The sequence below is a fragment of the Ostrea edulis genome, chromosome 6, assembly GCF_947568905.1.
Source record: "Ostrea edulis chromosome 6, xbOstEdul1.1, whole genome shotgun sequence".
Classification (NCBI taxonomy): Eukaryota; Metazoa; Mollusca; class Bivalvia; order Ostreida; family Ostreidae; genus Ostrea; species Ostrea edulis.
In genome coordinates, this window is record NC_079169.1 from 11661920 (window position 1) to 11686755 (window position 24836).

Here is a 24836-nt window from a genome sequence, read left to right on the forward strand (position 1 = left end):
TTGTTATCGGATACAGTCATGCAACGGAAGAGTCTGATTGTCTAGTCTATATTCTTGACAACAATATCTGACCATTTAACAAGTCATATAAATGTATCAGTGTCTGTGAAGTAGTACGCATCTCCAGCAACAACAAAAAAAATCAGCCGGAGTAAACGTGTGTGAACTTACGTATTTATAGACTTGAAATAACTCATATTCTTAAGATATACACTTACGTATAAAAAAGAATATAACTATGTGATGGCTCTGCACAGTAAACGATCAGTAGATTCTCTAAATTATCCGTATGGCGATGTCACATTACCGTACATGTCGAGTAAAAAACAATTTACTAACCAATTCTATATTTTTACTTTATAATAGATTTCCTCTGTCTAAAACAAATCATAATTGAAAGGCAACTACCTATATATTATATTTTCATTGTAATTTAACCCCCCCCCCCCCCACCCCCCCCCCCCCCTGAATCAGCTTGCCTATAATTTATCTATGATTATGAATAGATAAGAGATAAGTTACTTTTATGCGTGCTACTTAGAGGAACCTAGACATTGTTATATGGAATATGTTACTGTTTTAACATACATAGGCAAAATATATTATTGTTTAGACCACAGAGCTTCGGTGTAACTGGTGCGTAAATTCTCTTTTCCCGGCGAGTAAAAGCCCCGCCCACTTAGATTACTCATACTTTCAGGCGCGTAGTTGCCTATACGCAACTTCGTACAGAGAGAGAGATTTGCCGTTAAAATATTTGTGTCTCAAAAATAACTGCATTATATAGTCCTGCTTTATAATATCATCAACATCATCCATTCAATAAAAAAGTTGCTTTTGAATTTTAAAACATCACGTCGAATATCATTTTAATGTAAATCATATATGTACATGTAGTAGACAGATTAGGATTTTCTATGTTATCAGTAACAATTACTATTTACAGGTATACCAATCGAAAAGAATAGGGGGGGGGGTCGTAAAACGAATATAAAATCAATCCAAGTACACACGGTGAGTTGGCATAATAAATACTTTAGAAAATAATTTTGTGAATTCTTTTGGGTTTTAGAATTTGACAAGAAACCCCTGTTTCTATGCACAAAAATAGGTGATTTCATTGGTACATGTAAAAAACCCAGAGCTGGACTCACTTGTCATACTTTGCGTACACTTTCTTTCTGGCTATGCGCCTGACTTTAATTAACATCCACATGCAGTAATGGATGGGGGGACTACGGGGCAACATATTTTGTTTGCCTTGTTGTGTATTTCACACACACACACACTCCCTGGGGGGGGGGGGGGTTGAAACAGCCTAGTGTTGCAACCTCCTTCCACTTTAGATAAGTTTCTGTACCCGCCACTGATGTCTCTTTTCTATTGTTTTTGTCGCAGTTTGACTAAAGGTGTTGGGATTTGTCATGAAAGGCTTTTATTCAAGATATCTAAATAATGTTATGATATTCATCGACTTTAAGTGTAATGAAACATCGGTCTGAACCGAAAAATTATCATAATATCAATTCAGACTTTGGAAATTAATTCATAGAATAATAAGAACAAAACTGCTTCGCAGATAACCATGACAACCACACGAATTCAAGTATACTTAACATTATTTTTCTGTCTTTGCATGAATATTTAAGATTGGTCAAGAATTTGGTATAACGATGAAAACACTTTCATTCGTATTTGAATTTCAAAATTTAAAAGATAATGCAGTATCTGGTGTATCAGACACTTAAAACTGAAGATTCGGTACAATTGTGGTACCCAGCTGTGCACCTTATGTATCAAACGTGTAAAACTTAAAATTCAATTCAATTCGTAACCTGATTAGTTAATGGATATGGCGCTCGCTTCGATTCTCGAAACCTTAGGCATTCGAAATAGGTACTTACTATTCCTTCGCCAATCGCCTGAAGTGAAGGTGGGGGTGGTGAAGGTCCAGCGTCTTTCGGATGAAAGGTGAAGATAACGAACAGTGGTCAATTTCATAAATCCAATAAGCAATACAAAATAGATAGTTGGGCAAACAAGGACCCCTGGAAACACCAGAGGTGGGATCAGGTGCCTAGGAGGAGTAAGCATCCCCTGTCGACCGGTCACACCCGCCGTGAGACCTATATCTTGATCAGGTAAATGGAATTATTCGAAATCAAAATCGTTGTCCAAAGAACGGCCTAACAATCGGTATGAAACACATCAGAGATCATTTGACCCATTGATAGGTTGTATTGGCAAACTAGATCGTTATAACGATCATAGAATTTGCGAAATGTTGACTTTAAACTAGAACTGGAACCCCTGCACCATCAACTTGTTTGTCAGTAGAGTAGTCTGTCTTGATTTAAAAACTTACCATAAACAGAACAAGCTCTTGCATATCGAATCAGTTGAAAAAAGTTTATTGATTGATTATGGTTTTATGCCGTTTTGGCAATATTTCAGCCATTTTACGGCTATCAACTTATTAAAATATGTTTGGTTGTGAGTGTGTGAGTTTCCCTGACGGCCCCCAGTGAGCCTACTCTTTTTCGAAAATCAGGGAAACGATCTTTTGTGTGCCAAGGGGGTTGTGAACCTTGAAACGGGACACCGCTTAACGTCCCATCCGACGGACATTAAAACTGGAGGTCCCGTGTTAAGGTAAGCGTTGGAACTATAAGAACACAAAGTGTTACGTTCGTAAGCAACATGCATAAGTAAAAATTCGTGGCCACCTAAAGCTTATAACATATCCACATGAGTAAAAATTTCTCAAATGGGGTGTAAAATAGCATACATACAAACAAATCAAAGCAATGTTGGTACTAAGCATCGTTTTTGTACCGTCCATATCACGTATATATAACAACAAATCAGATTCTATACCGCACTACATCCCCAGAATACATTCATTCAAGGCAATCGTGAGACAGTCAATAATATCACACCTAAGTCGGACAGTCAATAATATCACATCTAAGTCAAAAAAGGTGAAGATAACAAACAGTGATCAATCTCATAACTCCTATCAAGGTGAAGATAACGAACAGCGATCAATCTCATAACTCCTATAAAGGTGAAGATAACGAACAGTGATCAATCTCATAACTCCTATAAAGGTGAAGAAAACGAACAGTGATCAATCTCATAACTCCTATAAGCAATACAAAATAGAGAGCTGGACAATCATGGACCCTTGACATACCAGAGGCGGGATCAGGTGCCTAGGAGTAGTTAACATCCCCTGTCGACCGGTCACACCCGCCGTTAATCCTACTTCTTGATCAGGTAAACGGAGTAATTCGCCGTCAAAATCAGTATGCCATGAACGGCCTAACACTTGGTATGAAACTAAGTCGGACAGTCAATAGTATCACATCTAAGTCAGGCAGTAAATGATATCACATCTAAGTCAGGCAGTCAATGATATCACATCTAAGTCAGGCAGTCAATGATATCACATCTAAGTCAGGCAGTTAATGATATCACATCTAAATCAGACAGTCAATGATATCACATCTAAGTCAGGCAGTCAATGATATCACATCTAAGTCAGGCAGTCAATGATATCACATCTAAGTCAGGCAGTCAATGATATCACATCTAAGTCAAACAGTCAATGATATCAAATCTAAGTCAGTCAGTCAATGATATCACATCTAAGTCAGGCAGTCAATGATATCACATCTACGTCAAGCAGTGAATGATATCACATCTAAGTCAGGCAGTCAATGATATCACATCTAAGTCAGGCAGTCAATGGTATCACATCTAAATAAGGCAATCAATGATATCACATCTAAATCAGACAGTCAATGATATCACATCTAAGTCAGGCAGTCAATGATATCACATCTAAGTCAGGCAGTCAATGGTATCACATCTAAATAAGGCAATCAATGATATCATATCTCAGCCAGACAGTAAAAAATATCACATCTCAGTCACACACTCAAGAATACCACATCTCTCTCAGACAGTCAGGAATATTTCACCTCAGTCAGACATTAAAGAATATTACACCCCAGTCAGACATTAAAGAACATTTCACCTCAGTCAGACATTAAAGAATATTACACCTTAGTCAGAAAGTCAAAGATACCACACCCCAGATAGTGAGAAATACTACACATCAGTCTTTCAAAAATACCTTACCTCAGTCAGTCAAAACCACACCTCAGTCAAGAACAGTACACCTTAGTCAGTCAAGAATACCACATTTCTGTCTGTCAAGGATACCACACCTCACTCAGGTAATCAAGGATACCACACTTCACTCAGGTAATCAAGGATACCACACATCACTCAGGTAATCAAGGATACCACACCTCACTCAGGTAATCAAGGATACCACACCTCACTCAGTTAATCAAGGATACCACACCTCACTCAGGTAATCAAGGATACCACACCTCACTCAGGTAATCAAGGATACCACACCTCACTCAGGTAATCAAGGATACCACACCTCACTCAGGTAATCAAGGATACCACACCTCACTCAGGTAATCAAGGATACCACACCTCACTCAGGTAATCAAGGATACCACACCTCAATCAGGTAATCAAGGATACCACATCTTACTCAGGTAATCAAGGATACCAAGTTTCAATCTGACAATTAAGATAAACTATACCATACATCAGACAGTCCGTAATATCATCCATCAGACAGTCCAATATATCATACCTCAGACAGTCCGGTATATTATACCTCAAAAAGCCCGGTATATTATACATCAGGCAGTCCAGTATATTATACATCAGACAATCCGGTGAATTATACATCAGGCAGTCCGGTATGTCATACATCAGGCAGTCCGGTATGTCATACATCAGGCAGTCCGGTATATCATACTTCAGATAGTCCGGTATATTATACCTCAGGCAGTCCGGTATAGTATACATCAGATAGTCCGGTATATCATACCTCAAGCAGTCCGGTATATCAAACATCAGGCAGTCTGGTATATTATACCTCATACAGTCCGGTATAGTATACCTCAAAAAGTCTGGTATATTATACATCAGGCAGTCCGGTATATTATACATCAGGCAGTCGGGTATATCATACATCAGTCAGTCCAGTATATCATACATCAGACAATCCGGTAAATTATACATCAGGCAGTCTGGTGTATCATACTTAAAAAAGTCCGGTATATTATACATTAGACAATCCGGTATATCATACCTCAGACAGTCCAGTATATCATACACCAGGCAGTCCGGTATATCAAACATCAGGCAGTCCGGTATATCATACTTAAAAAAGTCCGGTATATTATACATTAGGCAGTCCGGTATATCATACTTCAAAGAGTCCGATATATTATACATCAGACAATCCGGTAAATTATACATCAGACAGCCCGGTATATCATACCTCAAAGAGTCCGGTATATTATACATCAGACAATCCGGTAAATTATACATCAGACAATCCGGTGAATTATACATCAGGCAGTCCGGTATGTCATACATCAGGCAGTCCGGTATATCATACATCAGGCAGTCCGGTATATCATATCTCAGGCAGTCCGGTATATCATACCTCAGGCAGTCCGGTATAGTATACTTCAGATAGTCCGGTATATTATACCTCAGGCAGTCTGGTATAGTATACATCAGATAGTCCGGTATATCATACCTCAAGCAGTCCGGTATATCAAACATCAGGCAGTCCGGTATATTATACCTCATACAGTCCGGTATAGTATACCTCAAAAAGTCCGGTATATTATACATCAGACAATCCGGTATATCATACCTCAGACAGTCCGGTATATCATACATCAGGCAGTCCGGTATATCAAACATCAGGCAGTCTGGTATATCATACTTAAAAAAGTCCGGTATATTATAAATTAGGCAGTCCGGTATATCATACTTCAAAGAGTCCGATATATTATACATCAGACAATCCGGTAAATTATACATCAGACAGCCCGGTATATCATACCTCAAAGAGTCCGGTATATTATACATCAGACAATCCGGTAAATCATACATCAGACAATCCGGTAAATTATACATCAAACAGTCCGGTATATCATACTTATAAAAGTCCGGTATATTATACATCAGGCAGTCCGGTATATCATACATCAGGCAGTCCGGTATATCATACATCAGACAGTCCGGTATATAATACATCAGACAGTCCGGTATATTATACCTCAGACAGTCCGGTATATCATACATCAGACAGTCGGGTATATTATACCTCAGACAGTCCGGTATATCATACATCAGGCAGTCCGGTATATCATACATCAGACAGTCCGGTATATTATACCTCAGACAGTCCGGTATATCATACATCAGGCAGTCCGGTATATCTATATCATACATCAGGCAGTCCGGTATATCATACATCAGGCAGTCCGGTATATCAAACATCAGGCAGTCCGGTATATCATACATCAAAGAGTCCGGTATATTATACCTCAGATAGTCCGGTATACAACACCAGTATTTGTACGTCTGATGTCTCTCAACTTTGCCCTGAACAAATATCTCTAACCTATTGAAATCATGAATTATTTTGGAAGTGACCTTAACACATTGTGCATGTATCAGCTAATATTTTCCATAACTAAACTGAACCGAATATGGGCAGCTCGACAGACAGACAGACAGATATGGTGATCCTTATATACCATGTAAATGTTGTTTGCCGGGGTTATTTCTATGTACTTAATTTCTTTGAGAAGGAGGAAAGAGGAGGATGTAGGCTATTTACTTTCACTATCCATGTAACAAAGTTACCACGAATTTCATGATTTTTGTAGGGTACTTTGATGTCAGTCTATACACTAGATATATATAGGATGTAAAGATTTTTTAAAACTTCGTGCTCTTTATGCTTTTTCACTATTTAATTCATGTTACCAGCACCCAGGCCAAGAAATCCCCGACTTCTCTATAAACAGAAAGATATCACCCGGGGCCAGAGCTTCTCGACTTCTCTATAAACAGAAAGACATCACCCGGGGCAAGAACTCCCGACTTCTCTATAAACAGAGACATCACCCGGGGCCAGAACACCTCGACTTCTCTATAAACAGAAAGACATCACCCGGGACCAAAACTCTCCCACTTCTCTATAAACAGAAAGACATCACCCGGGGTCAAAACTCTTCCACTTCTCTATAAACAGAAAGACATCACCCGGGGCAAGAACTTCCGACTTCTATGTAAACAGAGACATCACCCGGGGCCAGAGCTTCTCGACTTCTCTATAAACAGAAAGGCATCACCCGGGGCAAGAACTCCCGACTTCTCTATAAACAGAGACATCACCCGGGGCCAGAACTCCCGACTTCTCTATAAACAGAGACATCACCCGGGGCCAGAACACCTCGACTTCTCTATAAACAGAGACATCTCCCGGGGTCAAAACTCTCCCACTTCTCTATAAACAGAAAGAAATCACCCGGGGCAAGAACTTCCGACTTCTATGTAAACAGAGACATCACCCGGGGCCAGAGCTTCTCGACTTCTCTATAAACAGAAAGACATCACCCGGGGCCAGAGCTTCTCGACTTCTCTATAAACAGAAAAACATCACCCGGGGCAAGAACTCCCGACTTCTCTATAAACAGAAAGACATCACCCGGGGCAAGAACTCCCGACTTCTCTATAAACAGAGACATCACCCGGGGCCAGAGCTTCTCGACTTCTCTATAAACAGAAAGACATCACCCGGGACCAAAACTTCCAACTTCTCTATAAACAGAAAGACATCACCCGGGGCCAGAGCTTCTCGACTTCTCTATAAACAGAAAGATATCACCCGGGACCAAAACTTCCAACTTCTCTATAAACAGAAAGACATCACCCGGGGCCAGAGCTTCTCGACTTCTCTATAAACAGAAAGATATCACCCGGGACCAAAACTTCCAACTTCTCTATAAACAGAAAGACATCACCCGGGGCCAGAACACCTCGACTTCTCTATAAACAGAGACATCACCCTGGGCAAGAACACCTCGACTTCTCTATAAACAGAAAGACATCACCCGGGGCAAGAACTCCCGACTTCTATGTAAACAGAAAGACATCACCCGGGGCCAGAGCTTCTCGACTTCGCTATAAACAGAAAGACATCACCCGGGGCAAGAACTCCCGACTTCTATGTAAACAGAGACATCACCCGGGGCCAGAACTCCCCGATTTCTCTATAAACAGAAAGACGTGCAGTTTCCGCCATTGCAGAGCAGATGATCTCCTAAACTACCTATGCATTAAAATTAGTAATAATTCCTTTAAAGGTCGCTTTCGTAAGATAATACTAGCATCTCAGCCTCGTCACATCTCCAGAATACCATCTATTGGAGACATGTATGTCACTGAGTATTTTCCTTCGATGCGACTTTATCTTTAAAACTACACTATGCATCGCTTGTAGATGACTCATTACCAAAGTAATGATTCGTTTGCTGCATACTATCAAAGAAAGCTAATATTGGTCAACTGGCCAGTCTACTACGGTCAAACGAAACCGACGTCTGAGACGGTTATGATATTCTGTAAATTGGATGCAGGCTTTGAAACAGGATTGACAAAATTACTTGATTGATTTATTTATCGGATCAACTTGCACTCAGGATGGCCACATCATCAACAAACATGAAACCCGAAGTCAGTATTGGACGACTTATATTCAATAACAATTTGATCTCTTCTCGGTGAAGACTACCGTTGACCCCGAGACTTCCAACCATTGTATGCTAATATATTGTGTAATCACTATTTTCGTGGGGTCAAATTTTTGTCCTTGAGAAAAAGCCTGTTCAATATTCACTGTTTTCGTGGTTGACGAATTGATATTTTTTACCACAATACATGTTGTTCACTTTTCCTTGTTCTTCAGGATTTAAATTCGTGGGCGTGTATCTGTATCACTGTAACAACGAAAATTACATCTCAACGTTACTGATGTTAAGATACCAGAGAACTGGAATATTTACAATATCCGCGAGCCCAGCTCGCACACATGTATCCTGGCTGCGTCAAACCCAAGAAGTAAAAATAAGTAGCCTATACATCGGCATTTATAAGCGAGATCCACGGGTCCTCCAGACGGAACCTTAAAGACCGCAGTCCAGCAAGCGTTGGCACGACCCTGATCGCCATGCATAGATCTACACTTGTTGTCCAAAAGTATGGCAAGCGTTGACACGGTCCTGATTGCCATGCATGGGTCTACATTTGTTGTACTTCACCTGAAGCTGGTGAAATCTAACAGTGAAAAATTCTCAAATGACGAAAATAGAATGGAACATTCAGTTATCTGTAGCACGAAGTAACCCAAGAACTCGTGAGTTACCTAATCTAATATGCTTGAAATATAGAAACTAATTTTAAAACATAAATGAATTATTAAGATTAAATGTCGTTTTCTATGGTGTTTTCATGAACTATGCAAGACAACAGTAATCAACATGATACTGCTCTTCATAATGCGTAGCCATCATCCAATAGTCCCATGCAATGGTAACAGAAACCCCCATTCGTCTCAGATTTCTTATAATCGATAAGATCTAATGGCAGATTATAATCATTTCATCCTATAACAAAATAGTCGTTTAAAACTGCAATCTATTTAGCGTGTGGTATGAAACTGAATATACACTAGAGCTGAAATTCAAGTTATTGGTAAGAAATGCACCATCAATTCGGGATTCCCTGGTATCTATCGAATTTCCTCCAATCAAGAATTAAATGCTGTAAATTGAATGGAATTTTTGCACCATATTACACAAGTTATAAAGCTGGATCCGCTGCTTTTAACAGCTGTTGTGGACTTGTACTTTTAATCAGCTGTTAGAGGAATTATCACTTGTCTTGAATTGATATTGTATGAAAGGTGAAGAATTTTGGTATGTTATAGCATTAGAATTACTCATTTAAGGAGGTACTCTACATCGTCATAATGGTTGACTTTCTTTTAAAACATGGATGAAAATATGAATATCAGCAATATTTGTCTATTCGTTAAAAAAAATCATTATATAGCTGAGTAGCTCAGTAGGTTAGCACGTCGACTGCTGAACTGGGCATTGCATGTTCCGAGTCCAGCAGTGGTTTTAAATTTTCCCAGATTGCTTTCAACTAAAACTGCATATTTTTTTTTTTTTTTTTTTTTTTTTTACTAAATACCGTGAATTTGAACGTTTTCAATTTCAAAATCTTGTTGCGCAAATCCTCCACTTTTCATCCAAATCAAATTTCTCTGGTGTAGTAAACCTACTTAACGTCCCTCTCGAGAATTTTTCCCTCTCATAGAGATGTTCTACTCTAATAAAAATTGCTCCCATAAATTGCCCCCGTGATGTGATGCGTGTAATATATATCCTGTGATGCGTGTAATATATATCTCCTATTTTTTGTCATTCATTCGTTAAAATTAGTAATGTATTTATACACATTAATTAACTTCAATAGTGTATGCAATTGTTTCTATACATCAACATTCACTGATAACATAAGAAAATATTTAACAGGAATCGTCTAGTTCGTGGAATGCTTTTCATCTGTTCGGGAATTGACGTTACACAATTCTATATAAATATGGCTGGATAAAAAGATTTATTCCAGTTTCCAAATGTCTAAACACAATAAAGTCTATTGTGCGAACACAAAAGTCCATTTCAACGTCACAGAATTTGCACTCTGATAATGCGGCTGTGTCGCTCTCGATATATATTAAAATTTGATGAGGCACTTGCAAATATATCAATGAATTATATAAGTATAAAGCAATACATTGATAAACCTTTCCACATTCATTATACAAACAGACATTTTAAGATGAAGTCGAAGTGGATTGCAATTATGAATTGATTGCATTTGATAAAATCTATAAACAACATTTCATTTACATTATATATTGTGTAAAATGACAAATGCAAACGACCAACGGCTCGGTCGAATGAAAAGCAGAATTTTCAAACGATTATAAAATAGATAATACTTAAAAGGGACTTTTGTCCCCCAAAATAAATCACGGCCTAGAAGTTTGCTCTTTGTATCAATATGCGAAAAGTAACGATTGATATAATTCGAGAATCAAATCAAAATGAATCAAAATATTTGATTTTTATCCCAAAAGCGAATTATTGAACACGTGACGTGCCTATCTTTCTTTCTTGATCTAGTTTTACTTTAATGTTGAGTATCCCGATTGTCGTTTCGATATGTCGCAGTTATCTGTATCAGTTATCTGGATCAGTGTATATTCCACTTTGATCTCAGGACATCGTTGTCAAATTGATTTACCAGACGTTTATTCTGTGTGTTGTAAATGTAGCGTTTTATTACTTTCTTAGTGATATCATGTAAGCAACAAACTTCAAAGTCGGGCTCACGCAGAAAAAGTAACATAAGCAAAAAACAAAAATCTTAGTAAACATTTACTTAGCAAATGCCTGAACACCATTGTCAAAGTTCAACGACATTCTTGTCTCCATTCCAGCCTGCATATTGCCACAGGGAGCACCAATTCTAATCGCTCAATGGCACTAATTAGTGTTTGACTACGATTCCGTGTAAGGCAGTAAAATTTTCCCATCCGGTAAAATCTCCATCGATTGTTTACACCGATTGTTTACACCGATTGTTTACACCGATTGAGCATCGCGGACCGTTGTTTCTTTGCTGTTCACTTTCTTGTATAACTGTTGGTTACTTTCACCCGTTGTCTTTAACTGACAAACAGGCAACAGAACTGCAAAGTTCTGCCTAAATGTTCTACTGAAGACGCAATATATAAGGAAATTTACGGCAGCATTTATGGTCAAAAGTGTGTCTGAAAACTCACGGATCCCCCTCTGCAAATAGGTGCCCTCGTAGTAGCCGTGACGGAGCACGGACATGATAGCGTCCGGAAGAATGCAGATTACAAACACCATGATGATCACGATCATCATTAACGTGACTCGGTTCCTCTGAGTGTTTTTCTTATTTGCGCGCATTTTCCGAAGGGAAAATATAATACATACATTAAGTATGATGAGAATGATCAAAACGATAATACTTCTAAGAAAGTTCAGTGACCACGTGTAATACAACAAGAAATCTTCATTGTTCCACAAATCCGTCAGCTTCAAATCCCATTTCGTAACATTGTCTACAATTTCTTTGGTTTTTTCATATCGAAAAGCGCAAGGTAACGAAATGGAAATCATCACTAAATAGATTATGAAACTTATAACAATGGCACGTAATCTAGTGCAGACAGTTTTTGCTTTGATTGGGTAACAGACCAGTATGAACCTTTCTGTTGCAACGGAAACCGTTAACCACGAAGAAACGCAAGTAGAAATGTTGAAGATAAAGTGTGCGTACGGGTAGATGTTCACGTATGCAATATCAGCCGCAGCCGGGTTTGTCCTCTGTAGAACTAAAACTATAAAGTAAATCAGGTCGTTGATGAGTTTTATGGAATCCGAAATCGCAAGGGCGACGAGGAAGGCGTTCGTTGACGTTTTCATGTTTTTCATGGACAGCACTATCAAGGAGAGTGCGTTTCCGATCAACCCGGGAATACAAATGACGGGATACAGTATCATTCCACAAATGAATTGCGATCTCTCATAAAAATCCTTATACTCGTCGTCTGTGAATTCTGTCATATTTGTCGAGTTCTGCATTTTGAGCATTCCTCTGTCAATGAATATTCGGTGTGTCTGATGCTTCCTGTGATGTAAATTCAATACGGGTAAAGCTATATATTCAATATATCGATGTCACCCCCAGGGGTCTCACAGCTACACGTGGATCTCACTGTGTCTTTAATTGCATACTGCCTGGCAGCTTCCTTCTTGAAAGTTTTTTCTCTTTAATGCACCATAGGAATAACACTTATGATAAGCCTGTAAAATATAAGAGAACCTGTCAATCAAACTGACACGGGTCTGTACAGTGGCTAGTTATAGTGTGCTTAACGTAAATGAAACGATTATTTTGACAAAAACATTAAATGTCCATTTTCCATCCTGAGACACAACAGGGAATTTATTTAACAGGCGTTTCATGAGTTCATACACCGTTTATAGCTTTCACCCGTGGGGATGTTTATGATATGATAAAAGATTGATATCACAACAATAAAAGTCTGTTACAACAATATGCCTCAATGGCAATATGTTCAAGATCGTTAGGAAATCATGAAAAGCTGGTTACCATGCAGATTATCTCATGAAACACCGCTCACTTTACATCCAATTTTAATCACATATGTCTAAGGAGACGCGGATGGACAGCATATAAAATTAACAGTTGATTATCTATATGTTCGTTACAGTCATGTTTCAAACATCTTCAAACATAGTTTTCACTATTCTGCGTAGAATAGTATAGTTTGAATGCTCCGTTGTGTGTTTCCTATGTACTCGCGAAATAGCAATGGTAAGAACATGATTTTTTTTCCAAAAAGGACTTTACAGGTAAAAGAGTATCAAGACTATTTTGAACGAAATGTTTCTACAAATCACTGGAATACAATGCACCTTGCAGCGATTTAATGGTCTCGTAATCTGACAGAAAGATCGCTAAACGGTAGTAACCCATTTAGTGACTTATCAGTCGCTAAAATGTTCAGTTTCACCCTGTGAATAGGAAATTGAAACACTAAGACGTATATAACAGATTATGGTATTTCGCACGTAAAGATAACATACCAAGGGAATTTAATGAAACAGTATATTTGAAAGTGCAGCAAGAAATCTAACGGTTGAATTACCAAATAAAAGTCTACATGATCAGATGAATGATGTGCCAAGACGTATAGGAAAAAATCCACAGAATTCGCTTCGTATAATTTACATACAGCTCAGTGAAAGCCGACTTCGTCGCTTCCGCCCGAGGATCTTCTCTTAATAACTCAGACCCACTACGTTCTCCAAGCACAGCCCCATTACTTACCGGGATCATAGTTATTGTAATTAAGTCTAACTTCGGTAGAAAATCAAAATTGAAAGGCTCCAGAGAGTAAAATAATTCAAACACCTCAAATAATAGTTCTAGTTAACGCAAAAAGATAACCAAGGTCGGGTTCGGGTTAGGCTGTACAAATGTGACGTAGTCCCGAGGCAATTCGTCTATAGACACAGCGATCATTTATTTCAAATCAAATCTTCCTGAAACAATATCCTTTTAGCAGCATTACACAAGTTGTAAAACCTCTTTATTTTTCAAGAATAGAAGAAAATTGATAACTGTCGCAGCTCTTGTCTGGTGGGAATATGCCGCCGTTTGAAAGTGACAATATTTGTAGCAAAGACTGTCGATCACCAGTCATTTAAGACAGGGTATTTGCGAACCTATTCATGTTTCAAGGAAATTAGTTCCCACACGTATACTAACGTTTTTAAATGAACTTTTTGTGTGAGAAAAAACCCCACGTACCCTTCACTGCCTCGGTAACTTCAGTTTGCAGAAATTGTCATAACAACATATGCTTGTGATTAACTTCTACTGTTTTCCCCTCTTAAATAGCACCTCCATCCTTTAATTTATAGTAGAAAAGATCTGATACAAGTGCTCCTCACAACAAATCTACTATTGTAGAAAATTCAAACCATTCTGTAATTTCTAAACGTCACCTTTAGAGCAGGTGCGATTCGTGCAAGTAAGCTTTTTATGCTGCATTTTGGCTTATTGCATTATCATCTGTGTTTGTTTGAGGCAGAAATAATATGATTATTGACAGACTATATAAGGCAGCAATGTTTAGATAGTAAAAACATGTAAAGTTTTATCTACAGACTAGTTTTTGATACAAATATGCATTTGCACATAAAATAATTCGGATGGGAAAAAAAAGAATATACAACTCAAAAGTGAATCTAAAAATCTGCTGGTAATAACGGTGCATCACAGAAAAACAATCAAACCACAAAAATGTATTTGTGGAAAATTATTTTTAAAAAGCAAAGTTTTTACAAATGCAGTTCCTGATGAAAATGCCATTTTTTTTTCATATCGTCCATCGAGTAAAACAACTTCTATTAAAGAAAAAAAGCTTTTTACAAATGCAGTTCCTGATAAAAACTGTCATCTTCATCGACTAGTACGACTTACCGTTCCTGCACACTTAATCCAACTTTTGTTAAATATCCATGTTTACAATAATCCGCTCAGACAGTAGAACCACGAGTAAAATGTTGTCAGCGGCACCGCGGTTGATATTCAATTTGATATCTACTACGCCGGGCGTGGGGAGGTGTCTATCGATTTCCCAACTGCCTGATGATTGACACATTTGGCGGATGCAATCTGCCGCATAAGGTGTTTAATAACAAAATCCTTTGAATGAAATATTTTCAATTACACCAGACTTCTCTCTCTATCTCGTTCTCTGTGTACATGTGTGGGTATGTGTGCACGCGCGCGCGCGTGTACGAAGAGAGACAGACAGACATGTACACACTTAGTTTGGGGCTCTGGGTGTAGAGAGGGTTAAGTCCATATCCAAGGTGGCTTGATGGACATATCTTAAAAATTACATATTCCGTTTGCTGTATTGAAGTAAACCGAACTTCTGTTGGGGCACGCGCCGTATCGATTTCCTGGACAGTCGGGTGATTATTATCCTGATATAATCTATTATACAATACTTTAAACAAATATCTTTTCGTTAATTTGTTTTCAATCCTGTTGAATATCTTGCAGAATGTTTTCTAATGCTAGATAAAATCAGAGAACCTGAAGTCTATTCGTAGGTCCGATTGTTGTAAATCACTCCTTCACAAAATAAATGTAATACAGCAATTGATCCTGTGTATTATTTGTTGTTGTTTTTTTTGACGAAACAAATAAAAAAAATTCACTTACTATTCAGATGACATTTAAGGAAGGCTTAAATATCATTATACAAAGTTGATTATCATAGATCGACCTACTGATTTTACAAAAGACAGTAGATCCCTTTCATCATTAGTTACATCGATCTTTACTGGCTGGCTAAGAGCAGATTGCAAGTCCCTAACTGTTTTTTTTTTATCTTCAATTTACCTTCTTCATTATCTACAGAACAAAATAACCCTGAGGAGTATTTGAAGATGTCAGTCTCTATGACTTGTAACAAACCGCTGGACACGACGATCTGTATCCAGCGAGCACGGATTCCTGAAAATCTGATGCTTGAGATAGTAATAGGTTAATCTGGAGCCCAGTTTGCAACATTCAAAAGGTTTCCTGTTAATTTTTGTACGTGTAAGCGTTGATTTCCTCTCTCTCGTTGTGGAGAAGTTCTCTACTCCTTCTGGTGCTTTTTTTTTTTTAAATTTCAAACAAAAAAGTAGTGTCATCCCTTTTAAAAGAAAAGGCCTTGTAACTTATCACAAAGAACATTTTATTTTGTATATTAATATACTATGTATCGGGACAATTAAAACAAAACGGGGCTCTAGCGAACGTGCACAGCGTATAAAAGGATGCTGATTGACTTCGACAGTGTTTGAAGAAATTATATACTGTGTAGCTCAGCAAATTACGCCCTTGGTATCCATTGTTTACGGTAATGGCCTTTCAACATTTTATGTACTTCAAGAAAATTCTACATAGATATGTTGGCACTGAGGCATTCCCAGAACATTTCAAAAGAATCATCTATAGAAAAGTTGTGATTTATCCTGAAAGGGTCTATCAATAATCTTTTTAATTATTTCATAGGACTATGACTGCATATCATGGAAATGAATGCGTTTGATATATCCCTTGTGAATGAAAGATAATTGACAGAAAAATGAAATATAATTCAAACGCTTTCAAAATCTATGTACGTTACTGTAAATTCAGAGTTCCCTGCTCTTTATTAGATAAAACAGTACAATTTAATTTGTTGAAACATGATCTCGTATACACCATACTAAAATCAAGTTATCAAAATTGTAATATTTGAGCATATGGGAACAAGACATCTAAATTGAATATGTGGAACCTGTTCGTTAATAATTCAGGTTCTATATGATACATAATGTATTGTACAAGGAGTTCGGCGGATTGTATTGAATCGGTATAACATAAAATGTAAATGACTATTTCCCTCCATTATCAGATAATATAATGTCTCTACGTAAACCAGTAATCTGCGCTTCATTCTGTCGTGCTTATGTTTGTTTAGATCTGTTTTGTTTCAGATAATGTGGCAGTATGTAGACACAGTTCCACAGGCACTGTTACGTATGTACAGAGTAATTCAGGGGGGGGGGGGGGTTACATATGTAAGTTTCATTAATAATTCAAGTTCTATATGACACCTACAATTGTCTCTGGAAACATAAAAAGATTATTATAAATATAACATACACATGTATTTTAAACTATATCATGTGTAAAATATTATGCCGCTTATCAGTTATTAAAGTTTTAAGAAATATATAACATGTATACATGTATAAGAGAAAATTCACTGTGTAGGAGTTAGGGGATCAATCAAAACACTGTAAATTTTAGAGCATCACAAATTTCAATTACAATCTTCTATTCTTTGGATGAAATCGGATCAGAGCATCAAACGTGTTCCACAACATGCTACATGTCGAGCTGTACAGTGTCATCTGCAGTCGTCAGAGAAAGAGGTAAGTGTGTCAATGACAGCAGTGACGAAGTTAATAAGGGTGATAATGGTCAGCATGAGAAAGAAAATTATACCTTAAATTCAAGTGTAATATAGTACATAATTTTCTGTAGTCGTCAGTTTATAATGATCTCAATGTGTTGCATGTGAAATGTACTAAACGAAAATAAATATTCAAAAGTTATTCATACCTGTGTTGTCATAAAAACTTTGGTTATATGAAACTATTCTTAAATATCAATGAATATCGCTCAAGAATTGAGGCACTGTGGGTCTCAGGCTGATTACATTGTGGGGGAGAGGCAGATACATGCATGTATTGAAAAGATGCAAATGTATTCTAAACCAACACCACCCACCCACTCACCCCACGAACATCGATGGTTCGGTCGGCAGCGGTGGTATGTGACCCACGCTTCTTTTCTCGAGTCGTTTCTTTATGTACAATACCAATACAATTTCGGAGTTGAAAAATCTTATATAAATTAACTCTCATTTATTCCAGGTCGTGATCTAGTAGCGTTTCATATTGAATCATGATTTGAATACAAAATGGAAGTAGTCTTCTAAATCATGTCGTTTATATCTTACAAATTGTCTAAAGTATTTGTAATCATTTTTTGTTTTTGTTGTTTAGTAAGTAAAGTGTGCACTTTGAAACACATTTATTGTACACAAGTTTAGATAGTTTACATACGTAATTAGCATACAAAAATAATCTACAAAATGTTGATTAAAATATGCTTTAAAATAGCTGTTCAACTATTCTAACACTATTTACATAGAAAAATCGAAACATTCTTCTTTGATATACATTGCAGATAATATTATGTGAAAAATTCTTATTACATATAAATACCCAAGATATAGTATATCTAATTCATACTACATAGATATCGTACACGCATGTTCATTTATAATATAACATTTCCAATTATGATTTTGTAATAGTCTTTCAAAATGATAAATTTTACACAATTCAAAATATTATGACACACAAGTTCCAAAATAACAAACATATGTTACATTTTTATGAAAAGGATTTTTTATGAAAAGAACTCGTCATGTGAAAGAATTTAATCATGGCGTCATAATAAAGCGACCTGACCTATCAGTGACATCATAATCGAGCGATGCGATCTAACGACATTTTCTGATTTTCAAATCATCACTATGCATTATAAATATCACATGTTATCCGACATTAACACGCAACTGTAAATATGATTAATACGATATTTTGAAATTTCCATTTGTGATTTGAAATGCAGGTACATGTACCTGACCAAGTCTACTTGAACACACGAAAATCTCTTGGGGTAAATAGATGAATGGGGTGATAGAAATGATATTGCAAGTACCCCGGAAATTTAAAATGGCTTGGAATTCCCCTTGAATCAGCGAGATTGTAAAAGTGAAATCATTATGAAAATAGTCGATCCGTTCATTTTTCAACACCGAACTCCCCGGATGTAAAACATGTTTCATATTTGACCGATCAACAGCGATTGCTTACTCTTCCTAGACACCCGATCCCACTTCTGGTGTGTCCAGAGGTCCGTGCTTTGCTCACCTCTCGATTTTGTATTTGTAGTGTGAATTACATTATGAGATTGATCACTGATCATTATCTTCACCTTTTCATTAGCAGAAACAGTGTACAGCCATTCATTCGTCCGTTTTAATTAAGACTCGTCAAACAGGCCCGTTGGAAATATCATGTCATTTGCAAGAATTGATGAAGCATATGTTTTTTTTGTAAATTAAAATAATGCGCTTTTCTAGTACCGGTGTACGCCTCTACACGCGCCGTGGAAAGGATACGCTCTCTATATTATAAAGTAGACTTGGTCAGACTCGGATAATTTACTGATCATAGCAACTCATCTTGACTGACCACACCCAACGGAGAAGGCGGAAGGAAATAAGAATTTATTCATTTATATTCTAATGAGAATATGGACGAGAATTCGATTAGCGCTAATGTTAATATGTTTTAGCGCCAGGGCATTAATTGCAACTAAGACATGTAGTCCAAACATGCTCGATAAAAGCAGTGGATTTAAAACACATTCATTAAATCTTATATACAGTAAACGTTCTATAAGAAAAGTTATACTCTCTGTGCGTTAAATTCAAGATTTCGCTGACTTGTGGTAGAGATTTGCATTCTCTGAGCGCTACCTTAAGAAATAGTTAAGTGTTGGTGGATATTGGCGGAGATTAATTCTTGCACTCTATGAGCTACATGCACGACTTAGGCGAGTCTGAAGGCACTTATTTTATTTGTCACCCTTATGACATAATTTACAGTGAATCTCTCTGCAAACTCCGATGTAATCCATGTTTCGGAGGATAGAATCGATTTCTTGCTGACACCCCACTCATTCAGACCACGGAGTCCACTTATCCTTTTATCACTTACAACTTGCACTCTTGAAGATAATAGACTTATAGTTTTAACACAAAATGCATCATTTTACTTAAAGCAAGAATATAAACCATTTCATTGTCTATTGCTGGTTCTAAAAATGGACACACTCGATGACATTAACACTCATTGTTATTGACTGCTAATCGTTTACTACAAGGGCAACCAAACAATGCTACCATACTTTTACATCATCGACTGATGTTTATGTCCATATGGACGGCAGTCAGACAACAACAGGCAATCAGAGGAGGTATATTGTTTAATCCTGGGTTTAGTTCAACCAATAATAAACGTCGGCTTTGATTTTAAAAAAAACCCAACAACCCTACATTGACCAAGGCAGGATAACATTGCTCATAATATCGAAATTTCACATTTAAACATTTCTTTAGTTCACGAGTTTTTCTAATCTAATAAATAAACAGAGTATTCTACTGTTAAACCAACCATTGCAAAAACAGATAGATAAATACAGCTGTAAATAAAAGAACGTATTCCGTTACCTCGCTCGGATAGTGCACTGTGCATAATGTTACGTCACTTTCGGCATGGCGGATGCGACAAAAGCATGCAAAAGATTAAACACATGGAATTATTCATTAGAAAATGCATCTTATATTTTCGCATATTGTCCGCAGAAAGACATCTACGTACATCTGTAAAACAACAGCTTCGACGATCTCCGGAATCAACGACGGGAAAATAATGGTGGCAGTTAGTAATTAGGTCGATGAATCGTTTCCAATTACGTTTTTTAAAGCAATTAAACGGTATGCTATATATAATAGGATTAAACATTCTTTTTGAAGAATTTATCGATGTGTAAACTCCGGACATTTAACTCACAAACTGAATAAAAGTGCGAATAAAAGTGCGAATTTTTCATTATTTGATTTTATGGGAAGTAGAGCCAGATAGAGTAATACAGATAGGCTGTCTCATTTTGGATGCTGAGATCGACAATGTAATGTTACAGGGATGGCAATTGGGTGATGAGACTGGCGATTTAGTGATACAGAGATGACAATTGGATGATGAGACTGGCGATTTAGCGATACAGAGATGACTATTGGATGATGAGACTGGCGATTTAGCGATACAGAGATGACAATTGGATGATGAGACTGGCGATTTAGCGATACAGAGATGACAATTGGATGATGAGACTGGCGATTTAGCGAAACAGATAATGATAATTGGATGATGAGACTGGCGATTTAGCGATACAAAGATGACTATAGGATGATGAGACCGGTGATTTAGTGATACAGAGATGACTATTGGATGATGAGACACGCGATTTAGCGATACAGGGATGACTATTGGATGATTAGACTGGCGATTTAGTGATACAGAGGTGACTATTGGATGATTAGATTGACGATTTAGTGATACAGAGAGAATGACTACTAGATGGTTAGACAGATGATGTAGTATTACTGAGACGTTGACATCTGGATAATGAGATTGACGATGTTTTGCGACTGTCCTCGTAGAGTTTCTAGAATATGGCTGCTTTTCCGACATTGTGGACTTTCTTTCGGTAAACCATTGTCTAAGAGAGGCAATATGCTTAAAGAACTTACGTACATGTATATGCATAATTGAATTTCAATGTCAGAAGAAATACAGGCCAATCAACGAAATATGTATACACAAATATAACACTGTTGATAGAGTGGAATAAATGTCCTTTGGTCAATTTTCATATTACTAAATAAACAAGACATGTATGTATGTAAAACATACATGCCATTTATCTCTAATTGAAATCTATATTTAGACATTATGATGTCCTTTAGATCTGAAAAAAATCAATTTGCCTATGAAGTTTGATGACTATTTAGTAAAAAGGTTCTTGAGTTATCAGTGGGACGTCCATTGTTGTAAGCACGCTAGAAATCCCAGTCATCATATTCAACCTTTTGACCTAAAAATCAATAGCAGATTTTACAAATTACATGTGTGAACAACCTGTGTGAATTTTGATGGTAATCAGGTTAATGGTATGTAAGTTGTTGGTACGAAAACAATTACTGTGTGTACGTTAGAAAGTCTCATGAACTTTGGACTGCGAATCAATACAGTCATCTACTACTCATAACCAGGATACCTATTAACGTTGATTACTATCAGCCCAAGGTTTCCAAGTTTTCGATTGAACAACAAAAATTGCTGTGTACATTTTAGAATGCCACGTGGACTTTTACCGGAAAACATAAAGGTGCTGTAAACCAGTCCTGACCATAGTGTAAACCAGTCCCGACCATAGTGTAAACGAGTCCCGACCACAGTGTAAACTAGTCCCGACCATAGTACCATAGTGTAAACCAGTCCCTACCACAGTGTAAACCAGTCCCGACCATAGTGTAAACCAGTCCCAACCATAGTGTAAACCAGTCCCGACCACAGTGTAAACCAGTCCCGACCATAGTGTATACCAGTCCCGACCATAGTGTAAACCAGTCCCGACCATAGTGTAAACCAGTCCCGGCCATTGTGTAAAATAGTCCCGACCACAGTGTAAACCAGTCCAAACCATAGTGTAAACCAGTCCCGACCATAGTGTAAACCAGTCCCGACCATAGTGTAAACCAGTGCCGACCATAGTGTAAACCAGTCCCAACCATAGTGTAAACCAGTCCCAACCATAGTGTAAACCAGTCCCGACCATAGTGTAAACCAGTCCCGACCACAGTGTAAACCAGTCCCGACCATAGTGTAAACCAGTCCCGACCACAGTGTAAACCAGTCCCGACCATAGTGTAAACCAGTCCCAACCATAGTGTAAACCAGTCCCAACCATAGTGTAAACCAGTCCCAACCATAGTGTAAACCAGTCCAAACCATAGTGTAAACCAGTCCCGACCATAGTGTAAACCAGTCCCGACCATAGTGTAAACCAGTCCCGACCACAGTGTAAACCAGTCCCGACCACAGTGTAAACCAGTCCCGACCATAGTGTAAACCAGTCCCAACCATAGTGTAAACCAGTCCCAACCATAGTGTAAACCAGTCCCAACCATAGTGTAAACCAGTCCCAACCATAGTGTAAACCAGTCCCAACCATAGTGTAAACCAGTCCTGACCATAGTGTAAACCAGTCCCGACCACAGTGTAAACCAGTCCCGACCACAGTGTAAACCAGTCCCGACCATAGTGTAAACCAGTCCCGACCATAGTGTAAACCAGTCCCGGCCATTGTGTAAAATAGTCCCGACCACAGTGTAAACCAGTCCAAACCATAGTGTAAACCAGTCCCGACCATAGTGTAAACCAGTGCCGACCATAGTGTAAACCAGTCCCAACCATAGTGTAAACCAGTCCCAACCATAGTGTAAACCAGTCCCAACCATAGTGTAAACCAGTGCCGACCATAGTGTACACCAGTCCCAACCATAGTGTAAACCAGTCCTGACCATAGTACCATAGTGTAAACCAGTCCCGACCACAGTGTAAACCAGTCCCGACCACAGTGTAAACCAGTCCCGACCATAGAGTTCGATGAAGATTAGACACGGGTTCATTAGTGCTCTGAAAAGACACTGCTGACTGGCCGATGCAAAGCAATATGCCCCTTGTTTTAAAGGGATGCATAAACATATTTCTGCAAGGATTGTTTGGGGTGAGGGATGGCATTCTGAGAGAAAATAGCAAGAGATTAATAGTACTCTAATATATACTTGGTTAATCGTTGTCTTACGTTCGTAAGTCTTGTCTCAATAAGTTGACGTTACAGGGGTTTCTCGTTTAGAGTCAACATTTCACAAATCATAAGGTCGTCATAATGATATCATTTGCATATATAAACTATCACTAGATGGAAAATTGTCTGACGTGCTTCATGCGAATTTGCTAGTACACACTAATTGTGACTACGGATTATTCCGTTTACCTGATCAATATATAGGAATCGCGGCGGGTGTGATCGGTCGACAGGGGGTGCCTACTCTCCCTAGGCACCTGGTTCCGCCTCCGGTAGGGGTCCGAGTTTGTCCTAGTCTTAATTTCGTATTTGTTAAAGGATTTATAAGATTGATAACTGTTCATTATCTTCACTTGTTCATGGTACTCGTCCCTACAAAATTGCACCAGGCAACGTCTTTGGTATCAATTTTCATAATCATTTCTCTGTCAGTTTCTCAATGTAGAAAAACTATCAGATGTTTGAGCAATAACTAGAGACTATATTACAGAACTCATATGGAATATCTGGCCGGTATTAAATTAGTAATTCATCTTATGGCGATCAATGTCCTCTTCTGTCTTTGTCTCGATCTTATTAAGTTGAAAGTCCTTTCGAACTATACTTGTATCTCATTGTACTGTATTGGTTGGGTATGCACTCTTGTGACCGGGATTAGCTATCACACAGGGACTTGGAAAGTATGCGAGTCAATACCTATATGTAGCTTCTATGTTACTAAACGACAGTATCCCTCCTTTATATTTCATTATTGATATACAGACATGTTCCGGCAGATATTATTAGTCTAAGAATTTAAATCTGCAACACGACTTTTAGCTAAACTACAGATTGGAGCACCATATAAGAATGCAATTCTAACTTATTTCTACATGGCGTAAAAATTCATGTGATCGAGCACTTATCAAGTTAGCACTGCAGAGAAATAATGCCCAATAAGACGGAATGACAGAGCATCAGTAACAGTCCTTTTCATTTTCCATATTGAGATAATGTTAATTTCCAAAAGATAAAATATATTAATGGTAAGTTGCATCTCCTCGACAGGGGATGCTTACTCCTCCAGGGCACCTGATCCCACCTCTGGTATATCTAGGGGTCCGTGTTTGTCTAAC

General features: G+C 37.9%; 1 protein-coding gene across 2 annotated transcripts in view; it reads right to left on the reverse strand.

Annotated features, from left to right (window-relative positions):
- Positions 1–10377: 10377 nt before the first annotated feature.
- Positions 10378–24836, reverse strand: part of LOC125646950 (FMRFamide receptor-like) — a 50417-nt gene continuing 35958 nt past the window's right edge. Inside the window, exons 1-2 of one of the 2 annotated variants that reach the window (XR_008796179.1) lie at positions 15082–15196; positions 10378–12872 (exon numbers count right to left, since the gene is read on the reverse strand). Coding sequence is in view for 1 of the 2 variants with exons in the window: in XM_048873615.2 (XP_048729572.2) it covers positions 11619–12659 (1041 nt within the window). In the remaining variant the exon portion in view is untranslated. Of the gene's footprint in view, positions 12873–15081; positions 15197–24836 lie in introns of those variants that run through there. The other variant, XM_048873615.2, reaches the window with a different exon arrangement.